General features: G+C 41.0%; 2 protein-coding genes and 1 long non-coding RNA gene across 3 annotated transcripts in view; 1 reads left to right on the top strand and 2 right to left on the bottom strand.

Moving 5' to 3' along the window:
* Positions 1 to 292: 292 nt before the first annotated feature.
* On the bottom strand, positions 293 to 5802 carry LOC138991188 (uncharacterized). The gene is made up of 3 exons (XR_011467147.1): positions 5492 to 5802; positions 4295 to 4476; positions 293 to 2506 (listed from the first exon to the last, which is right to left on the bottom strand). It is a non-coding gene; the product is annotated as an uncharacterized lncRNA (long non-coding RNA).
* UTS2 (urotensin 2) lies at positions 2873 to 9079 on the top strand. The gene is made up of 4 exons (XM_005892691.2): positions 2873 to 3102; positions 5978 to 6085; positions 6868 to 6909; positions 8815 to 9079. Exons 1-4 carry the CDS (start codon positions 3000 to 3002, stop codon positions 8934 to 8936), a joined length of 375 nt encoding a protein of 124 aa, XP_005892753.1. The 5' UTR covers positions 2873 to 2999; the 3' UTR covers positions 8937 to 9079.
* Positions 9080 to 13669: 4590 nt separating this feature from the next.
* PER3 (period circadian regulator 3) overlaps positions 13670 to 21103 on the bottom strand; it is a 66291-nt gene continuing 58857 nt past the window's right edge. Inside the window, 6 exon segments of the mRNA XM_070384400.1 lie at positions 13670 to 13806; positions 14020 to 14082; positions 15090 to 15225; positions 15329 to 15449; positions 16872 to 17022; positions 17583 to 17766. Coding sequence (XP_070240501.1) covers positions 15155 to 15225; positions 15329 to 15449; positions 16872 to 17022; positions 17583 to 17766 — 527 coding nt within the window. The 3' untranslated portion in view covers positions 13670 to 13806; positions 14020 to 14082; positions 15090 to 15154.

Raw genomic sequence — 21103 nt, 5'->3', positions numbered from 1 at the left:
AGAACAGTGTCATAGCCCCCAGAAGTTCCCTGGTCTCCTTAAGTCTATCTTCCATCTCCCACTGAACTCTTATTTTGTTTTGTTTTAAAAACTAATCTCTTGGTCAAATTCCTATTTTTAAAATTTATTTTTAATTGGAGGATAATTGCTTTACAATGTTGTGCTGGTTTCTGCTGTACAACAGCAGAATCAACTATAAGTATACCTATTTTTTGATGCCACGGATTTGTTTTTACCTGTTCTAGAACTTCATTTAAATGGAATCATGCAACATGTACTCTTCTGGGTCTGGCTTATTTCACTCGGCATAGTTTTTGAGATTCATCCGCCTTGTCTTTATCAGTAGTTCCTTTGCATTGCTGAGTGGCAGTCCATCGTGTGATGTTGTTGTCTCAATCGTGGCCGACTGTGCAATCCCATAGACTGTAGCCCACCAGGTTCCTCTGTTCATGGAATTTTCTAGGCCAAAATACTGGAGTGGGTTGCCATTTTCTCCTCCAGGGGATCTTCCTCACCCAGGGATTGAACCCGAGTCTCCTGCATTGCCCGTGGATTCTTAACCGTGTGAACCACCAGGGAAGCTTATGGTGTGATGTGGCACAGTTTATTTAACCAGGCTCCAATTGACAGACATGTGAGTTATTTACAGGTATTAACAGCAGTGAACACTCGTATACAAGCGTCTGTTGAATGTATGTTTTCATGTCACTTAGGCGTACACTTTGGACAGGGATTTCTGGGTTGCGTAGTTTGTGCTCAGACGCTCAGTTATGTTGACTCTGTGCGACGCCATGGACTGCAGCCCACCAGGCTCCCCTGTCCATGGAATTCTCCAGGCAAGAATACTGGAGTGAGTTGCCATTTCCTCCTCCAGGGGATCTTCCCAACCCAGGGACTGAACCAGAGTCTCTTGAGTCTTCCTGCACTAGCAGGAGGATTATTTACCAGGTGGATTATTCCGCCACCCGGAAAGCCCTGTTTCATAATGTAGTACATGTTTGACTTCAGAAAGTCTCAAGTTGTTTTCCCGAGAGATTGCACCATTTTACATTCCAGTCCCTTATATGAGAGGCCCACGCTCTGTACCTTTGTAACACTTGGAATTATCGATCTTTTCGATTGCAGGAGTTGTGGTGGGTATGTAGTTGCATGTCATTGTGATTTTAATTTGCATTTCTCTTATAACTAATGATGCTGCTTTTTTCAAGTCCTAATTAGCAGCCTGAATAGAATATCTTCTCATGTGAAGAATCTATTCATTTTGATTATCCTTTTATTTGGGTTGCTGGCTTTTTGAGTTGTGGCTGTTTATACCATCTGGGAGAAGTCTTTGGTCTGGCATAGGTTTTGTGAATATGTTCTTGCAGCTGTGGCTGGCATTTTCATTTTCCTAATAGTATCTTTCAAAGAGCAGATGTTTCTAATTTTGATGATGTCCAACTCATCCATTTTTTTTCTAATATGGCTGGTGTCATGTCTAGGAAATATTTGCCTGCCTTCAGTTTGTGAAGGTGTTCATGTGTTCTTTTCTCTAGTAATTCCTTAGTTTTAACCTTATGTTCAGGTCAATACAGGGTTTGGGGCTTTAAAAAAATTTTTTTATTTATTTGGCTGTGCTGGGTCTTCGTTGTGAAACGTGGGATCTGTGATCTTTGTTGCAACATGTGGGGTCTAGTTCCCTGACCAGAGATCAGACATGGGCCCCCTGCATTGGGAGCTCCAGGTCTTAGCTACTAGACCCCAGAGAAGTCCCCAATACAGAGTTTTGAGCAAAGAGTTGGTATGACATAATGTATGTGTTAATAGCATCATTGAGCTGTTTTGAGATGAGACTGGTGGGCTGAATTTAGCCTTGAGGACGTTAGCAAGGAGGATACGGTGATGATTCAAGCTGAGAGCAGCCAGGCAAAGTGGGGCTTCTGTGAAATACTGGGAATATAGGCGAGGTTTTCAGGCTTTTTCTTCATCTTCCTTAATGAATAATATCCAACTCTAAGGAAAATTATTTCCCTTCTCTGAAGACCCCTGTGCTTGTAGTTTAACATGAGACCAAGTGTATGTATAGAACTTGCCTTGAGATTGAATTTTTGCTGTGAATTTATCTTCATTTTTTAAAAGTAAATAATCTGTTTTGACTTTAATTTCATGCCTTGTCATTCCTCAGGCATTGTTGTTCAGTCACTAAGTTGTGTCAGACTCTTTGTAGCCCTATGGATTGCAGTACACCAGGCTTCCTGGTCCTTCATTATCTCCCTGAGCTTGCTCAAACTCATGTCCATTGAGTCAGTGATGGCATCCAACCATCTCATCCTTTGTCTCCCCCTTCTCCTCTTGCCTCCAATCTTTCCCAGCATCAGGGTCTTTTCCAATGAGGTGGCTGTTTGCCTCAGGTGGCCAAAGTATTGGAGCTTCAGCTTCAGCATCAGTCCTCCCAATGAATACTTAGGGTTGATTTCCTTTAGGAAATCTTCAGGCATGAAGCCCCAAAGAAAATATGACAGTTCATCTATTCATTCACAAAAGATTAAAAAAGAAAATCAACACATTTCACGCAGTGCTCCACAATACTTCTGCTGGGTAAGACTCATAAATCCATGTCCCTGTCTTGGACACTTCAACTCCTGTCTGATCCTTTCTTTAACTAGAGATTTATTGCTCTCAATTACTCCTTTTTGCCAGATTTATAAACGTAACTGTTCTTTATTTAATACCTATTTTGTACACTAGGCAACAAGACAGTAAATTTATTGTCTATGAGTTGCTACTTTGAAAAATTACATCAATGCAGAGTGATTGCTTTTCAGCCTTCCTAGCCAATAAATTCATTTCTTTTTTTTTTTTGTAGGGGATGATATGAGGTCATAGGATAATATATATAATCGCTGATTACAGAATTAGAAGAAGCAAGTTGCAGGCAACTGCTCTAACACTGGACTCTACCCCCTAGAAGGAGCAAGTTGGAAGAAGCTAAGAAGGAAGACTTCTATCTCCTGCCAATCATGTATAAGCTGGTCTCCTGCTGTTTGCTTTTCATAGGATCCTTAAATCCGCTCCTGTCTCTTCCTGTCCTTGACTCCAGGCAAGAGTCCCTGCAGCTCTTAGGTAAGATGATTTTTTTCCCCTTATGTTAGTCTTGAACAAGTCTTCAAGGGTCTTAAATGCAAAGTTAAAGATGAAAATTCTCTCTTAAAGGAGTCTTGTTAATAGTCCCAGCTATGAAAAGAATTCTGAGGATTCTTAAGGCATGTCTCAGAGTCAAGAATGGATACAGTTTTTTCCTTTCTAAAATATAAAAGTAGAAGGGGAACATTGCTTATTTAACGTGACTTCTGTAATTCTGAGTTATTTTGGTCAGTCTTTTTTTTCTGTTTTGAAAATAGCACTAAATTTAAAACACCATTGCTTTTAGTCTTTATTTTAAGTGAACTGGTTGTTCCAATTATAGATTAAAGTATTTTGATTTTATCTTATATTATTTTAAGTTAAAAGGCAATCATCTGACATGTGTTACATGAAAAAAAAATGTTTTTTAAAATATAAAAAAGTAACCAGCTGGGACTAGAGTAGACACAGATTTCCAAGTTCATTTTATCTTTTCCTTCTGGTTTATGTTTCATTCAGTTCAATTCTAAGTTGAATTTTTTAAAGTGTGTCAATCAAGGAGATACTTATTGTGCTTTTAGCTCTTCATTTAACTTAAGAAATGAAAAGGTTGGGGAAAAAAAGAAAAGAAAAAGTTGATGTTTGGGGATTGTGTTCATAAACATTTTAACTGGATTTTAACTTGTCTTTAATTGTGGATACTTTTAGACATTTTTTTAAATAAAGGAAATAAAACTCTGGTAAGCCAGTAATTTTATAATTTCTAGTCCATAAGTTTCTCCAAAGCAGCTTTCTTTTTTTTTTTTTTTTATTGATAATTTAAATTTTATTTTATTTTTAAACTTTACATAATTGTATTAGTTTTGCCAAAGCAGCTTTCTGATAATAGTCAAGCACTAATTCGTGCACAATTAATCACTTTCCAGAGTCACTGATCTCAGAAGTGGCAGTCATCTTAATGGTTAAAATGAGCATTAACTTTATCGAATCTCTGCTATGAAAAAAAAAAAAAAACTTTGAAAAGCATAAGGTGAAACGAAGAATGAATATTCAGATATTACTGACATCCTCAAAAAATTACATGTCATTATTATGATTTTTTAAAAACTTGAGTGAGTGTAGCATCCCCTTTCCAATTCTTAATAGGTGGCAGCTTATCTTAGCATTTTTGCCTGAATTTTTTCCTACTTACTTGTTTCTCCATAAATGATCCTTCCCTGGTGGCTGAGCAATGCAAGAGACTCTGGTTCAATCCCTGGGTTGGGAAGGTCCCCTGGAAAAAGAAATGGCAATCTGCTCCAGTATTCTTGCTTGAAAAATTCCATGGACAGAGGAGTCTGGTGGGTCGCAGAAGAATCGGACATGACTTGGCAACTGTAAACAAACAACAAAACAAATGATCCTTCATGACAAAAATATTGATATGTAGCCAAACTTTGTAGACTTTCATTAACATTCTTCAGAAGTACCATGAAGCCTTCATGATGGCTTGCTTTTTATTCTGCAATCAAGGTTGGAGCTGAGGGTTTGAAAGCCTTAGTGAAGCAGGCACTCCCTGCTTCACTGCTTTTACAGGACTCCCTGGGGGCTCTAATCACCACAAGGCAGAAACCTGCCAAGAGAACAATCTGGGCCCAGTATCACTCACCAGCCCTCACACTCACCTTTCGCACACCTGACACAAACTTACCATGCATCTTCTATGCTACCAAGCTGACCAAATTACACGCTGAAAATGTTGCTATCAACTTGTTCAAAGAATATTGTAAAGCTGACTTGTTTCTGATCATTGTATCTAAATCTTAGAGGCCAGAGAAGAGGTGATGTTATCCTATTTGCTTTAGGTGTGTGTGAGTGAGTCACTCAGTTGTGTCCAACTGTTTGTCATCACCATGGATATTAGCCCACCAGTCTCCTCTGTCCATGGGATTCTCCAGGCAAGAGTACTGGAGTGGTCACCATTCCCTTCTCCAGGGGATCTTCCTGACCCAGGGATCAAGCCTGGGTCTTCTGCATTGCAGGCAGATTCTTTATTGTCTGAACCACCAGGTCGGAAGAACATAAACAAGCCCGTCTTTGAGAAAACCACTCCTTTACTTTTCCTCTCACTCCAATTTCGCCACCCCTATATCTAAAAGCAAAAGGCAAATGATAGCAGTAGGTAAACAGAGATGAAGAAGAATCACTTTGTAAGTGGAAATGGTTTTTCACTGATCCTGTGGCTCAGCCCAATCCTTTTTTTTTTTTTTTTGATTTTTAACATTTTAAATTTCTTTACTTTTTGGATCACATGGGATCTTAGTTCCCCGACCAGGCATTGAACCCACACCCTCTGCAGTGGAAGTGTGAAGTCTTAAGCACTAGACCACCAGGGAAGTCCCAGCCTTACCTTCTTATTCAGGGTGGTGAGCATCCAGCAAGGCTGTGCAGGCAGGAGGAGTCAGGATGAGAACCATGCCTCATGATTTCCTGTTCTGCTGGCTTGCAAATTGGACTGTAGCGTTCCCACTTCTCTGTTAAAATACTGCTAATGACAAACCATGAACTCAGTATTTGAAATCTGTCTAGTATTAGCTTCCTGTTCCTGGTGCATGCTCATGCTCAGTCACTCAGTTGTGTCCCACTCTTTGTGACCCCATGAGCCTCCTCTGTCCATGGGATTTCCCAGGCAACAATACTGGAGTGGGTTGCCATTTCCTCCTCCAGGGGATCTTCTCAACCCAGGGATTGAACCTGTTTCTCCCGCATTACAGGCAAATTCTTAACCACTGAGCCCCCTGGGAAGCCCCTCCCTGTCCCTGGTACCTCCCTAAAGACAATGGGGAACAGAACTGAAGCAGGAGCTGTCACTAATATCAATCATTGCTCTGTGTAGCACCTGAAGATGTCAGATCAACTCTGGATGAGCTGGAAAGAGCGTCTCTTCTGCAGATGCTGCCAGAGATGTCAGGCGCAGAGACAGGAGAGGGTCTTAGGAACACAGGTAAAATGACTCGTGTTTACAGGCTGTCTGATTTCTTTGCTACTGAATTTACTCTGAGTGATCACACTCTCCCCTCCTGCATACAGTCTTCCTCTGCCATCTTCTGTCTCCTTTTTCTCAGCAACTCCTTGCAAGCATCCTTCTCTGCTTGGCCCCTCAGCATATTTGTTCTCTGTATGATTTGGGGGGTGGGAGGCAAGGGGAGGGAAGAAGAGCATTATCCCAGTTTTCAATAAGTACAATTTACAATGCTGGCTTCCCTCTTAGATGAGTTAATCTATCTGTATCTCAAATCCTTAAACCAGTACACAGGAATGATTAAAAAACAAAATTCCCATCGCATGGGGTTATTGAGAAGATTCAATGAGGAAATGCAAGTAAAATGTTCATCACAAACACAAAATAACCCATGTCAGCTTTTACTGTTTTCTCAGTGACAGCGTTCCTCCTAGCACAGATACAAATGCTCAGAACATTCTGGAGTCTTTTAATAAATTTGGTTTTGTAGAAAGAAATTCATGTGTGATAAAGTATTGTTGACAAACTACTGAACTGCTAACTCACTGAGGAAGATGCAGTGCCCTTTGTGAACTCTGGGGGCTAGAAAAGAGCCAGGTGCTTGCCTGTCCTCCATCAAATAAATATCACTGCGGTGTGAAGAAAGGAAAACCAGAAACTAGACATGATTTAGTAATATTCTATTTTGTGTGTTTTAAATAAGACAAAGATAAAATGGAAATAATAGATCTGATGATGAATGGTTTCAAAATACTGTTTTCCAGATCCCATTACCAACATTTTTTACCCAAGAGGAAACATGAGAAAGGTAAGTAGGTCCTATATGAGAGTTAGGATAAAAAAGGTGAACATTTCTATGCCTTGACTTTAGAGGAGCCTCAGTAGGAACCAGTCAAGCCTTCTCAGTACAAATCTTAACACCCAGTATTATTTCAAAGCATTATTTTTTTCCCAAATTTTGATCCATGTAAAATGGGGATACAACAAGAACTTACCTAGTGTTCATCTCTGATAAATGATGATAACAAGTTTTAGAGAATCAAAAATAGATAAAGCCCTTGCCCTCAAGCCTGTCATCCACTTGCGCTGTGTCACTGATTATCTTCACTGGGTCCAAGGACCAGCAGTGCTGGTGTCACACGGAAGCTTGTGAGAAACGCAGACTCACCCCACCCCTCACACCTACTGAATCAAAATCTGCATCTTAACAGGATTCCCCCACGTGGTTTGTATGCACAGTAAAGTTTGAAAAGCACTGTCATATAATATCTAAATGGAAGAAAGGCATGGTCGAAACATTGAGAGGGAATATGTGTGGTAAAGGAGAATATGAAGGAGATAATTTTGGGTGCAAAAGGCAGACTACAATAGGACATGATTAATGGAAATATTAAATGGTTAGAAATGGTGCACAATTAATGGAGGACCTTAACTGCTAAAAGAGAAATCGGTTTTGATCATTATCAACCCCTCAAACTAAACTGAGCTCAGTTGTTCAGTCATGTCTGACTCTTTGGAACCCCATGAGCTGTAGCCCTGCCAGGCTAGTCTGTCCATGGGATTTCCCAGGCAAGAATACTGGAGTAGGGTACCATTTTCTTTCCAGGGAATCTTGCTGGCCTAAGGATCAAACCTGCGTCACTTGCGTTTCCTGGACTGGCAAGTGAATTTTTTACCACTAGCCCCACCTGGAAAGCCCCAAGCTAAATTAGTGTTTCCTAAAGGATTTTCTGTAAGGTCCTTTGAATTACCCTGTAGCTCTTTTGGTAAAGAACCTGCCTGCAATACAGGAGACCGGGGTTCAATTTCTGGGTCAGGAAGATCCCCAGGAGAAGAAAATGGCAACCCACTTCAGTATTCTTGCCTGGAGAATCCCATGGGTAGAGGAGCCTGGTGGGCTACAGTCTATGGGGTCGTAAGAGTCAGACACAACTTAGCGACTAAACCACCAAAGGATTTTCTGTGAATATCAGTCCCATAGAGTCAGTCTACAGGGCTGCCCTGCATTCTAACCCCTCTCCTGTCCTGGCAATTCTTTGCGTATAAAGCCTCCAGGAAACGAGATAAATGTATTTAATTTTAATCAAGAATTTCCCAAATATTTTGACCAGAAACATCTTCTTTTGGTGTAGTGCCCACTAACCTCCTTGTAAAAATATACCATGAAAGCCCTCAATTCTGAAGATGGCATACACTGCCTGAGGTTCCCAGGTAGGGTAGACCACACAGAAGGGGAGGGTGTGGCTCCTATTACATTAAAAGTTATCACTCAGATATTTATATTCTTCTGAATAGAAAGATTATGGTGAAAGACTCTAAAATCATAAAGGTGATTAGTAGAGATGCTCATAAAATCCTAGAATAAAAAGAAAACTAAAGGTCCATGATTAAAGTTAATTTCAAGACAAATAAAAGACTTGATTTACACAGAAGACATTAAATGTACAGAACATGTTACTGAGAGATGAAATAGAAACAGGTAAATGAAGGTTTAGGAAAATTCATGGCAATCACGAGGCTAAATAGACTGGATGGACCACAGGCTGGGCACAAGGAGACCTTTCAGAGTCTACATACTGGGTGCTCACTGCAATTCTATCCCATGAAACAGCAAGAAAACCCTTTTTAAAACCCTTTTAAAGGTCCTGTATCTGAGTAAGTTTCATTTGTGTGTGTGTATGGCACTCAATTAATTGATAACCTATTTTTTTAATTTCAGGCCTTCTCTGGGCAAGATCCTAAGCTTTTCCTGAGTGACCTTTTGTCCAGAATTAGGAAACAATCTAAGAAACGTGGACCTTCCTCTGAATGCTTCTGGAAATACTGTGTCTGAAGCAAAATGACCCTCTACTAGTTACCTCCAAGACGACCATCTGAGAAAATGTAAAATAAAGATGCTTGATTTGAAAGCAGTATAGATGAAAAACTAGGCAAGCTAGACCCTGTTCATTATTATTTGGAAAATAAATCCTCTATGTTTTGCAGATACTATGAGTGGTTGTTTTACTTAAAAACGTATCCTGAAAAACAAACAAACAAAAAAAGTACCCTGAAAATCTATACTTTTTCTTTTTAAAAATAATTTTATTTATTTTTGGCTGTTCTGGATCTTCGTTGCTGTGCAGGCTTTTCTCTAGTTGACGTGAGCGGGGCTGCTCTCTAGTCGTGTTGCACAGGCTTGTCACTGTGGTGGCTTCTCTTGTTGCAGAACACGGACTCTGGGGCACACGGGCTTCAGCTGTGGCTCCCGGGCTCTGGAGCACAGGTTCAGTAGCTGTGGCACGTAGGCTTAGCTTCTCCGTGGTATGAGGGATCTTCCTGGATCAGGGATCAATCCCAGTCCCCTGCATTGACAGGTGAATTCTTTACCACTGAGCTACCAGGGAAGCCCCTATATTTTTTTCTTTCTTTCAATTTATCCTTCAAGAATTATCCAAAAGTTTAAAAGTAAATGAATAAATGAACAGAAGCAAATACGAAGAAGAAAAAGTCATAACTGCAAATTTTACTTAAATAGTAAAACTCCAAATCATTTGAACTACATTATCTTAGCAATGATGTCCTCTCAACCCTTACAAATAACAATGTAAGTTATTACTTAAAAAAAAATCCGTATCTAAGCTTGGAAAAAGATCTACAGTGAAGGATGCTGAAAGATAAGGGCTGGAAACAGTCTGAATTTTCCTTAGTTTCTGATGGAAAATGTCCACACGCTCAGATCCCCTCTCCTTAGCTGGCCTGAGAATTGAACTGGTGAAAACTTTAATCTCTGAACACTGAAGTCTGTTCGATCTCAGTTGCTGTGAGTTCAGGCAAGGATCACAATACTGGAAAAAATATCTTCATAATCTGTTTCTTAGAGAAGAAAGCGGAGGTGGGATTTAAATTGTGGAATGGAAGAAATAGCCTGATATGCTAAATTTTTAAAACCACGTGTGTGTGCACATACTAACTTATCCTCTTAATACATTATATCCTCTTAATATATTGACGTAGCTCATCTCTGTATAGAGTATGGAGCATGAGAACCGAATGGCCCATGCTCATGGCAGGAGTGCTTCTCCTGGGAAACCGGGGTTCCCTTTCTTTGCTCTGCCAACCATACCCCCAACTCACAAGGAACGAAGGGTCAGGTCTGCGCCAAATAACCACTGATGGTACTGATCTTACCAACAGCCATCCAGAATCTCTTTTAAATGCAGGTCTGATAAATCTTCCCTTCCCTTATTTAAGGCATCAAGAACATATTGGCAGGGCATGTTGTTTTCAACTTGAAGGATAGATGTGTCATCTCAGGACCAGGCTGGCTGGGAGGATACAGTAGCATCGCTTGATGCTGAAGTTCAACTGAATTCAATCCCCTAACACAGCACTCTGGCACCACAGGCTACAAGAAGTTTATGACGCCAGGAAGAGGTCAGGGTGGATTTCATCATTGCAGTAGAACCCGAAACCCCTCCTGTTTTGTGGCAGACACATGGCGACTGCTCTTGCTGCACGGGCTCTGGAGTCAGGTCCCTGTGGCCACACAGCTGTGAGCTCTCAAGCAGGTCATCCAACCCCCACCACCCCCGTGTCCTTCTCCGTCAAATGCGAGCAGTGATGCTCAGTATTTCATGGGTGGTTGCGAACATTAAATGAGATAATTCACAGGGAAGCACCAGAACAGTCCCTGTGGGCAGAGCACACACTCCATCAACACTGAGCTCTCTTCCCTTCCTGGGTTGTTTTTCTGTGTGTGTGTGACCGGAGGTGCAGGTGGTTTGAAAGGGGTGATGTTTAACGAATCCTGTTGGCTTCAGGGTCCTGATTTATATTTTAATTCTGAGACTGTTACCGCTGGGTTCCACAGTCAGGTTTTGTGAAACACAGGTTCACTGTACAGAATCTGAAAGAGTAACTTTGATAGCTAAATTTTATAAATTAGGTGTTAAAATACAACTGCACTCATTTCACATGCTAGCAAGGTAGTGCTCAAAATCTTTCAAGTTAGGTGTCAGCAGTATGTGAACCAAGAACTTCCAGATGTACAAGCTGGATTTAGAAAAAATAGGGGAACCAGAGATCAAATTGCCAACACTTGTTGGATGAAAGAGAAAGCAAAGGGATTCCAGAAAAACATCTACTTCTGTTTCACTGCCTATGCTAAAGCCTTTGACTGTGTGGATCACAACAAATTGTGGAAAATTATTAGAGATGGGACTACCAAACCACCTTACCTGTCTGCTGACCACCTGTCAAACGTAACAGTTAGAACTGGACATGGAACAACAGATTGGTTCAAAATTGGGAAAGGAGTATGTCAAGGCTGTATATTGTCACCCTGCTTATTTAAATTATATGCAGAGTACATCATGTGAAATGCTGGCCTCAGTGAATCACAAGCTGGAACCAAGGTTGCTGGGAGAAAGATCAACAACCTCCAATATGCAGATGATACCACTCTAATGGCAGAAAGTGAAGAGAAACTAAAAAGCCTCTTGATAAAAGTCAAAGAGGAGAGTGAAAAAGCTGGCTTAAAGCTCAACATTCAAAAAACTAAGTCTTAGTCTCATCACTTCATGGCAAATAGAAGGGGAAAAAGTGGAGCAGTGAGAGATTTCCTTTTATTGCGCTCCAAAACACTGCGGACAGTGACTATAGCCATGAAATTAAAAGATACTTGCTCCTTGGAAGGAAAGCTATGACAAACCCTGATACTGTATTAAAAAGCAGAGACATTACTTTGCTGCCAAAGTCCATGGAGTGAAAGCTATGGCTTTCCAGTAGTCATGTATGGATGTGAGAGTTGGACCATAAAGGCTGAGTGCCAAAGAATTGATGCTTTTGAATTGTGGTGCTGGAGATGACTCTTGAGGGTCCCTTGGACAGCAAGAAGATCAAACCAGTCAACCCTAAAGGAAATCAACCCTGAACATTCATTGGAAAGACTGATGCTGAAGATGAAGCGCCAATACTTTGGTGACCTGATGCAAACAGCCGACTCACTGGAAAAGACCCTGATGCTGGGAAAGATTGATGGCAGGAGGGGAAGTGGGTGACAGGGGATGAGATGGTTGGATGGCATCACTGACTCGACGGACATGCGTTTGAGCAAACTCCAGGAGATAGTGAAAGCCCAGTTCTTAAAGGAGGACCAAGTGCCATGTTGTCATTGGGAAGGAGCTCAGACGCAGAGATGACACGGACATGTGTGCAGAATGACCCTAACGTGAGCAGTCTGCAGTGTGTTTCAAACTCAGGAAATACTTCTCAATAATATAAGTGATTTATGTATTTGGGGCAAAGGTTTGTTCATGCAGTGCAAGAAAACTTCTCAAGCTTTACATGTACACCGTTTATTGTTTTTAAAAAAGACACCAGATTAAAATATTAATAACCATTAAAAACAGGGAAATCCACACAATGATAAACTTAGCTGATTCAAAATTTCCATTTGGATTAAATTTACCTTTCGAGTTATGATGAAGTTGCACTTAATTGTAAAATGATTCCATTCACACAGCATGTGTTGTTCATAAATTCTGACCTCTTATCCAACAAAACACAGCCTTTTGGTAACATTTATGTAACCATGGAAACCTGTAGTACACATTTTTATTACTGATTTCTACAGGCATCAATACAAAAAGTTACTAAACTTGAATGACAGTTTACAGTTGGGTGGAGCCCCTGTGGTGGGGAGAGGCCGGCACTGTTGAGCCTTCTCTGCTCATCCCCAGAAGCAGAAGCATCATGGTCATTTCTAAATATACCAGCTCAGCTATTTACCAAAACACCAAAACTATAACTGGTTTTATAGCTCTGCTTACAACAAGCACCAATTTTAAATTGAGCCTAAATGTGTAGTAAGGCAAAGAAACAGTTAACTGTCAAGAAAACAAACATCCAGAAAGAAATCTGAAAGAGGGCTTGGACTAAAAAAGTGCATACGCACATGCAGAATAGTCCTCTGACTGCTCCGTGTCATTTCTGATTTACACAAGTTAAAACGGTCATCAGCACAGAAGGCTGCAGTGATTCTATCCATGACAATATCCAGGCTGGTTCACTGTTTAAAATTTGATTTTTCACCAAGGGCAAAAATATCACACAACTTAACCAAAGCAATGAGGGCTTCAGAGATCATTTAACAATCAAGATGGAGCAGAACACGAGAGTTCTCTAAGCCTAAGATAGGAATATGGGCATGAAACGGCTTCAAGTGAGAACATTCTAGAAAAGTCACAGTCATCATTTCAAAGGGGTTCTGACAGTTAAAGAAAGAAATGCCTTCTGGAAACTACAGCCAGCCCCTGTGATCGAGGTGGGAAGAATCGGGGAGGGTAGAGAACTCTGGATGCAGAACCCACGGGTACAGAGAGCTGGCGAACCTTCCTGTTATAGAAGGGACGTTGAGTGTCCATAGATTTTAGTATCTGCGGCGGTCCTATAACCAACTCCCTGCAGATACCAAGGGCCAACTCTTCTACTTTAGAAAGTAAATCTATGAGGGCTTGAGTCTCAGTATCATGGATAGAAAGGTCGATTCTCCTGATTATGATCATATGATTATAGTATTTTATAAAAAGCTATAAGAAAGGAAGAAGCATTTTCCTAAAAAACACAACAACAAAAGCAGAAAAGTAAGTTAGTTTGTTGCATGTTATTTAAATGAGAAAAGGTTACTGGGGTCTTCATTTTCTTCTATTCCCGGTTCTGACCTGCACGGGTGTGAATAAGACACCATTTCAGATTTAAGAAGGAATCATCAACTCTCTAAGAAGAGAGCTGACTTATCAAGTGAACAACTCATGTGCTACTCAGGAGAACGATTATAGCAGGCCCAGGAAGCCCTGATTTGTGGCAAACTGGGCACCCCCCTTGGCTAGGGCCCTCCCAGAGATCCCTCACCCCTACTTAAGGGCAACACTCACCTTTATTTAGGGGCAAAGAGAAGACAGTGGCCATGAGACCTCTTGCAGGGATGGAGAGACCTCCTTTTGCATAAATTGGTTGAAAAAGAGAAAGAGTGAATTGTTAGTTTTGATAGGACAACATTTAAACACACACATATAAGAACTTATATAACTTTAAAAATGTTTACAATCATTTTAAAATGTAAAAACAGATGAGTCAGAAGATGATTGAGCTAGAAGCTCTTTTGTTTTTAACATTACACATGCAAAAGCTAATTTACACCCTTCAAGGAATAAGCCCACAGTAAGCTGATCGATTTAAAAATATATATATTTATTTATTTTATTTATGGCTGTGTTGGGTCTTGGTTGCTGCATGGGCTCTTCTCCAGTCATGGTGAGTGGGGGCTACTCTCTAGCTGCGGCGTGTGGGCTTCTCATTGTGGTGGCTTCTCTCGGTGCGCAGCACAGGCTCTAGGGCATGTGGACTTCAGGTGTTGTGGCTCCTGGCCTCTAGAGCACAGGCTCAATAGTTGTGGCACACACGCTTAGTTGCTCCACAGCATATGGGATCTTCCTGGATCAGGGATCAAACCCATGTCTCCTGCACTGGCAGGTGAATTCTTCACCACTGAGCCACCAGGGAAGCCCAAGCTGATCTGTGTTTAAGAGAAGACTTTCAGGATTTCAGTGGAAGGCAGAAAATCAAAAGGAAAAGCATCTATAAGAATGAACGTCAAAGTTCAACCCTAAAAACCAGGAATTTCCAGGATACCAACGAGCTAATATGTTTTCATACTGGTAAATGCTGGAGTGGCCTGTGTTGTGAGAACTCTGGAATGTTGGCACTTAACTGTGGAGGCACATGTCACCATGTGAAGACCAGGCAAGGGCAACGTGCTTATGGAGACTGTCGGGAAAGGTACGTGACCTCTAGTAGGGACTTCTTCAAGTCTCTACTGTGGGGCAGGAGATGATTCAATGTAACAACAGAACAAAACCAATGAGGCTAATGTTTGGGCTTTTTCTTGCTATACTCCTAACTACAATTTATTTGGGGTGACACCTGCAATGAAGTGTACACATACCTTTTTAGAGGCCATCCAGTCTCATTAGAGGACAGCTAATAAACTAGAAGAGTCTATTCGCCAGTTTAAACACATTGGGAAAAAGGAGGAGTGAAAGAGTCTATATACAATGTCTGCTTCAGGAAAAAGATGTCTGCTAAAAAATCAAGAAGGGAAAGCCTTAACATTCAATGACAGCTTCTTGGTCCCTTAAGCTGCAAGGGTTCACAGAGAATCACAGGGAGGAGGAGCAGCCCTACAGGTCTGGAGAGGCAGTGCAGGTCCTTCTTCAGAGTCACTCGGCTGCTGCTTCTGTTGGATCCGGACCATGGTGTCTACAGTATCACCAGCTGAGTCTCTGTGTCCGCAGGTGACACAGCCCTCCCAAGGAGAACAAGAGTAGGTAGGTTAGTTGATGTCAAGTCATCTGCAAAGTTCTAAAGTCAGTAAAATGCCGGCCTAGCAACCTATGTCTAATTCCCCCACATAATTTATTTAATAAGACTATCTATTATTTATTTATACTATATTTAACTATTTATTTAATTTAACTAATTTATTTAACTATATTTATTTAATAAGACGATTATACTTCATTCTTCATTATTAGAAGGTAAATGATGGTAATCATTTAAATACTTTTGCTTGAATTGTTCTGGGGCTCATTCTTCATATACTCTACCCACAGAAATCCTACCTCTGGCATGAATCCAACATATTGAGTTTGAACTCTTCTCAAATGTGCATGTGTACTTGACATGCAAATCTTATACTCTCCTCTCCAGTCAAGCATGGATCAAACCACGTGTGTTTATTCCTAATTGACCCATAACATTCCAACTGGTGGAAGAAAAAACCACTTGGAGCCAAAAAGACCTGTATTTAAAATCCGATGAACTGTGTGAACTTACACAGCTGTGTCTCAGTTTATGCAGGGGGCTTGGCTCCTGAGGCTGTGAAAATCTATGGATGCTCACGTCCTTACATAAAATGACGTAGTCCAGTCAGCACTAGAGGGTTCCACATCCTTACCGGGACTGAAATTTGATCCGTGATATACAAGGCCTCACTTTGTTGCTATTGGTAAAGTTGGGGTAATAACACCTCCCACAGAGGAAGTTGTGAGAAGTAAGGTTTCCAGTGGAATAATGCAATGCATGGTGGGCCTTCTGTATCTGCATGCTCCACATCCACAGATTCGACCAACCACAGATCCAAAACATTTGGGGATAAAAATTCCAGAAAGTTCTAAAAGGCACAACTTGAATTTGCCATGCACTGGCAACTATTTACATAGCATGCACGTTGAATTTACAAGTATAAACAGCATTTACAGTGGATTAGGTATTATAAGTAATCTGAAGATGATTTAGGATGTATGGGAGGATTACATAGTGACGTAAAGTGAAAGTGTTGGTCACTCAGTTGTGTCTGACTCTCTGTGACCCCAGGAACTACAGCCCACCAGGCTCCTCTGTCCATGGACTTCTCCAGGCAAGAATACTGGAGTGGATCTTCTCTAGGGGATCTTCCTGACCCAGAGATTGAACCCAGATCTCCTGCACTGCAGGGGGATTCTTTACTGTCTGAACCCCTAGGGAAGCCTCAAGAGAATGTGCACAGGTTACATGCACATATTATGCTGTTTCACATGAGGGGCTTGAACATTCGTGGATTTTGGAAGCCGCTGGAGTCCTGAAACCAATCCCCTGCAGAAGCCAAGGGACAAGGATACAGCCAGAGCCCAGAACACTGCCCAGCACAAAGCCATCAGCACATGACAGCTGTCATTGCTGTGCTTACCTGGGTGTCTATTTCCTGAGGGATCGTCTGGCGCTGAATCCAAGAATGCACGTTGGCTATCTCCTCCCTTTGCCCTGGAGAAAACTGTGGCTGCTGCCATCTCATGCTTTCCAGCTTCTCTACGTCTTCTTTCAGTACAATTTCTTTAACCCTGAAAACAAGGGGACAAACAAAAGCTTCACAGTCCTAAATAAGGCACAGGGTTCTTATCTTGTCATCCAAGACCAACACTTCATTTTGGTTTGTAATATACTTCAAATCTCTCATTAAAGTATGACTTCATATCTCACATTGAAAAAACACAAACTGACTCATTTGTCACGTTGGTAAAGCTAGACCTCTTCTTCTTGATGGAAAGCACCTGCATAGAGTTTTAATGAGTCATATGGAAGAAACAGGTTTCCTTTAGGTCTTCTCTTCTTTTAGAATGAGAAAAAAAAGCCCAGACTCTAAAAATAGTTCATGTACCTGTGAGCCATCTTGGAAAGCCCTGCCTCTCTTTGTTTTCACCTTATGACATATAACATTTGTATCCACTTCCACCACAACCATTGTTTTAAGAAATCACTCACCATTTGACTTCAAATCAATGAATTTGAAAATACATATCTCTGAGGATATGTATAAAAATGTTAAAATCACTTTGTATTAAAAAACACAAGAAACCCCAGAACACTTATATAAAGGGGGGTCTTCCAACGGGCTTCTTACCTCCCAGGCACCTGATGCATCATTAGAATGCGGCCAGGTGTCTGCTTTATCATTCTCCAGATGGACTCTTCAGCTAACTTAGGAAATGGTTCTTTTTTCTGTACGTCCTAAGATTGCTGCCCATCTTGAGAGATTTCTGAAGAATCATCACTAGGAGCAGAGTTTATACTGCTGTCACTGCTTCCTATCAAAAGTCAACAACAACAAAGAAAGCCAAATTAGGAAATACCCATCAGGGGCTGATCTGCCAAGCTGATCCTCAGTCTTCACAGACCTGGGAGACTAGCTGGTAGTGTCCTTCACCACCCAGCCCAGCGTCATCCCAGGTCACCTCGGCCTTCCCGTTCCTCCATCTTTCCAAGATCTCCTTCTCAGTCTTCCTGAACTATCCGCTCCTCAAGGTCATACTGCCTTTCTCATCATCACCCATAACTGCTGCATCTCAGCTCCACTTTCTCCTTTGCTTGTTCAATTGTTCCAACTACAAATCTGGAACAGAGCTTTAGTCATTCTGCTTAGAGCCCAAAGCCTATCACTCAGTAACACTCTGCCATACCTGAGTCTTTTTCCCTTTAATTTCCCACAATATCAAAATGTCAACTCTGATAAAGCTACTTATTAATTCCATTCTTATCTGAATCCAAGTTGCCAAAAGCATAGAGCAAGTCACACGGAACAGGGTACATTGGTTCTGCAGTAAATTCATCATCACCCAAGGACCATCAGAAAGCCTGTAATCCTGGTACAGTTCTCTGGTCAGTGCACTGTTTCGAGCAGGATTATCTTCTGATCCCTATTTCCTTCCTCAGTCTCACTTATAAGGAAAGAAAAGGAAGCCATGAGAAATGAAATTCATTACCCTGATGCCAAACACAGATTTACTCATATGTGCATTCTCTCTTCATTGCCCTCCTATTAAAACAGAGAAGCCACCCATCCATGCCAAGGCCCATCCCTTTACAGCTGCTATGGAGCCTCATAGATCATTCCTTTCCTGTCCTGCATCTAATTCTTCCGGGTCCTTCTCATTTACTTCGGAACAATTAAAACAAAACAAAGTACCTAATTTTTTAAAAATAAGTGTATGGATAAATATAAAAGACATTTTTCCTCATTAGAAAAAATCTCTTTGAAAGGTAATTAAAGCCAAAAACAGCAACATTTTTACTGTAGGACTTGTAATACATGTTGAAATAAAATGTATGACACATTTTACTTAGCACAAAAGACAAGTGGACGAAATGGAAGTACTCTGTTTTAAAGTTCTAAGACAAAAAGTGAAAGAACAGTGTAAACTGTGATAAGTAGAAGACATATGTATAAATCCTACAGCAATGACTAAAATAATTTTTTTAAAGGAAAAAAAAAAAAAAAAGAATAGCCGAGAAGTCAACAATGGAGAGAAAATGGAACTTTAGGGCTTCCCTGGTGGCTGAGACGGTAAAGAATCCGCCTGTAATGCATGAGACCCAGGTTTTTTCCCTCAGTTGGGAAAACCCCCGGAGAGGGAACGGCTACCCACTCCAGCATTCTTGCCTGGAGAACTCCATGGACAGAGGAGCCTGGAGGGCTACAGTCCATGGGGTCACAAAGAGCTGGTGTGACTGAGTGACTAACACTTTCATGTTCCTTCTATACTCATTTTAGAGAGTTTTTAAAATCACAGATATTGAATCTTGTCAAATGCTTTTACTACATCTATTGAGATGATTTTTATCCTTCATCCTGTTAGCTACATTATTTCACCCTGATTGATCTATAGATGCTGAAACATCTTTCCTTCCCTGGAATAAATCCCACTTGGTCATAATGTGGTGGTGGTGGTGGTTCAGTCACTAAGTCGTGTCCGACTCTTGTGATCCCATGGACTGTATAGCCTGCCAGGCTCCTCTGTCCATGGGATTCTCCAGGCAAGAATACTGGAGTGATCATAATAAATGATCCTTTAAATGTATTTGCTAATATATGGCTCAGCTGGTAAAGAATCTGCCTGCAATGCAGGAGACCTGGGTTAGATCCCTGGGTTGGGAAGATCCCCTGGAGAAGGAAAAGGCTACCCACTCCAGTATTCTGGTCTGGAGAATTCCATGTATGTCCATGGGGTCACAAAGAGTCAGACATGACTGAGCGACTTTCACACTTGAGGATTAATGTTCATCAGAGATAACTGGCCTGTAATTTTCTTTGTGTATGTGTGCTGTCCTTGTCTGGTTTTGGCATCAGGTAATGACAACCTTGTAAAATGAGCTGGAAAATGTTTCCCCCTCTTCAATTATTTGGAAGAGTTTGAAAAGTAGAGGTATTAAACCTTCTTTGAATGCTTGGCATAGAATTCACCTGAGAAGTTGTCTGGCCCTTTATTTCTGTTTTTTGCAACATCTTCAATGATTGTTTTATTCTCTTTACTAGTGATTGGTTTACTTGACTGGTCTGATGGTAGTGGGTTACCATCTCTTCATGATTTAGTCCTAGCAGGTTATGTGATTCTAAGAATTTCTCCATTTCTTCTAGGCTGTCCAGGTAATTGGCATATAGCTGTTCATAGTATTCTCATCTAATCCTTTGTATTTCTGTAGTATCACTGCATTTCTCCTCTTTCACTTCTGGTTTTATTTATCAGAGCTTTGTCCTTTTTTTCTTCTTAGTAAGCCTAGCTAAAGGTTTGTCAATTTTATCTCAATTTCATTTCTTCCCTCTCTGATCTTTATGCCCTTCCTCCTAATGACTTTGGGCTTCATCTAGTCTTCTTTTTCTAGTTCTTTTGGGTGTAAAGTTAGACTGTTTGATATTTTTCTTGTTTCCCGAGGTAGGCTTGGATTGCTATAAACCGTCCTCTTAGTACTGTTTTTCCTGCATCCCATAGGTTTTGATATGTTATATTTTCACTTGTCTTCAGGTAATTTTTAATGTCTCCTTTGATTTCTTGACTTAATAGTTGTTCAGTAACATGTTGTTTGTGCTCAAGTCACTCAGTTATGTCTGACTCTTTGCAATGGACTGCAGACCTCCAGGCTCATCTGTCCATGGGATTCTCCAGGCAAGAACACTGGAGTGGGCTGCCATTTCCTCCTCCAGGGGATCTTCGGACCCAGGGATCAAACCTGTGTCTGCCAGCATCTCCTGCATTGCAGGCAGATTCTTTACCTACTGAGCCACCTCAGTCTCCACATATTTGTGAGTTTTTCAGCTGTCTTCTCATAGTTAATTCCTACTTTCATACCACTGTAATTGGGGGAAAAAGGCAGGATACGATTTCCATCTTCTTTAATGCCTTGTGACTTGAACTATCCCTGAGAAAGTTCTATATGGACTTGAGAAGAATGTGTATTCTACTGCATTTGAGTTGACCACATACATCCATCAATACATCCTTGCTGTCTGGATGATCTATTCATTGATGTAAGTGGAGTTTTAAAGTCCCCCTGGTAGCTCAAATGGTAAAGAATATGCCTGAAATGCATGAAACCCAGGTTCGATCCCTGGGTCGGGAAGATCCCTTGGAAAAGGAAATGGCTACCCAC

Source organism: Bos mutus, chromosome 16 (assembly GCF_027580195.1).
Source record: "Bos mutus isolate GX-2022 chromosome 16, NWIPB_WYAK_1.1, whole genome shotgun sequence".
Lineage (NCBI taxonomy): Eukaryota > Metazoa > Chordata > Mammalia > Artiodactyla > Bovidae > Bos > Bos mutus.
The sequence above is the reverse complement of the archived record's forward strand: the minus strand, read 5'-3'. Positions and strand labels throughout refer to the sequence as shown.

What these genes read in the sequence shown, in the direction of transcription:
- UTS2 (XM_005892691.2), top strand. Translation starts at nt 3,000, where the DNA reads ATGTATAAGCTGGTCTCCTGCTGTTTGCTTTTCATAGGATCCTTAAAT. An exon ending in AGAGTCCCTGCAGCTCTTAG is followed by an intron (nt 3,103 to 5,977) that starts GTAAGATGATTT and finishes TGCTCTGTGTAG; the next exon opens with CACCTGAAGATGTCAGATCA. An exon ending in AGAGGGTCTTAGGAACACAG is followed by an intron (nt 6,086 to 6,867) that starts GTAAAATGACTC and finishes ACTGTTTTCCAG; the next exon opens with ATCCCATTACCAACATTTTT.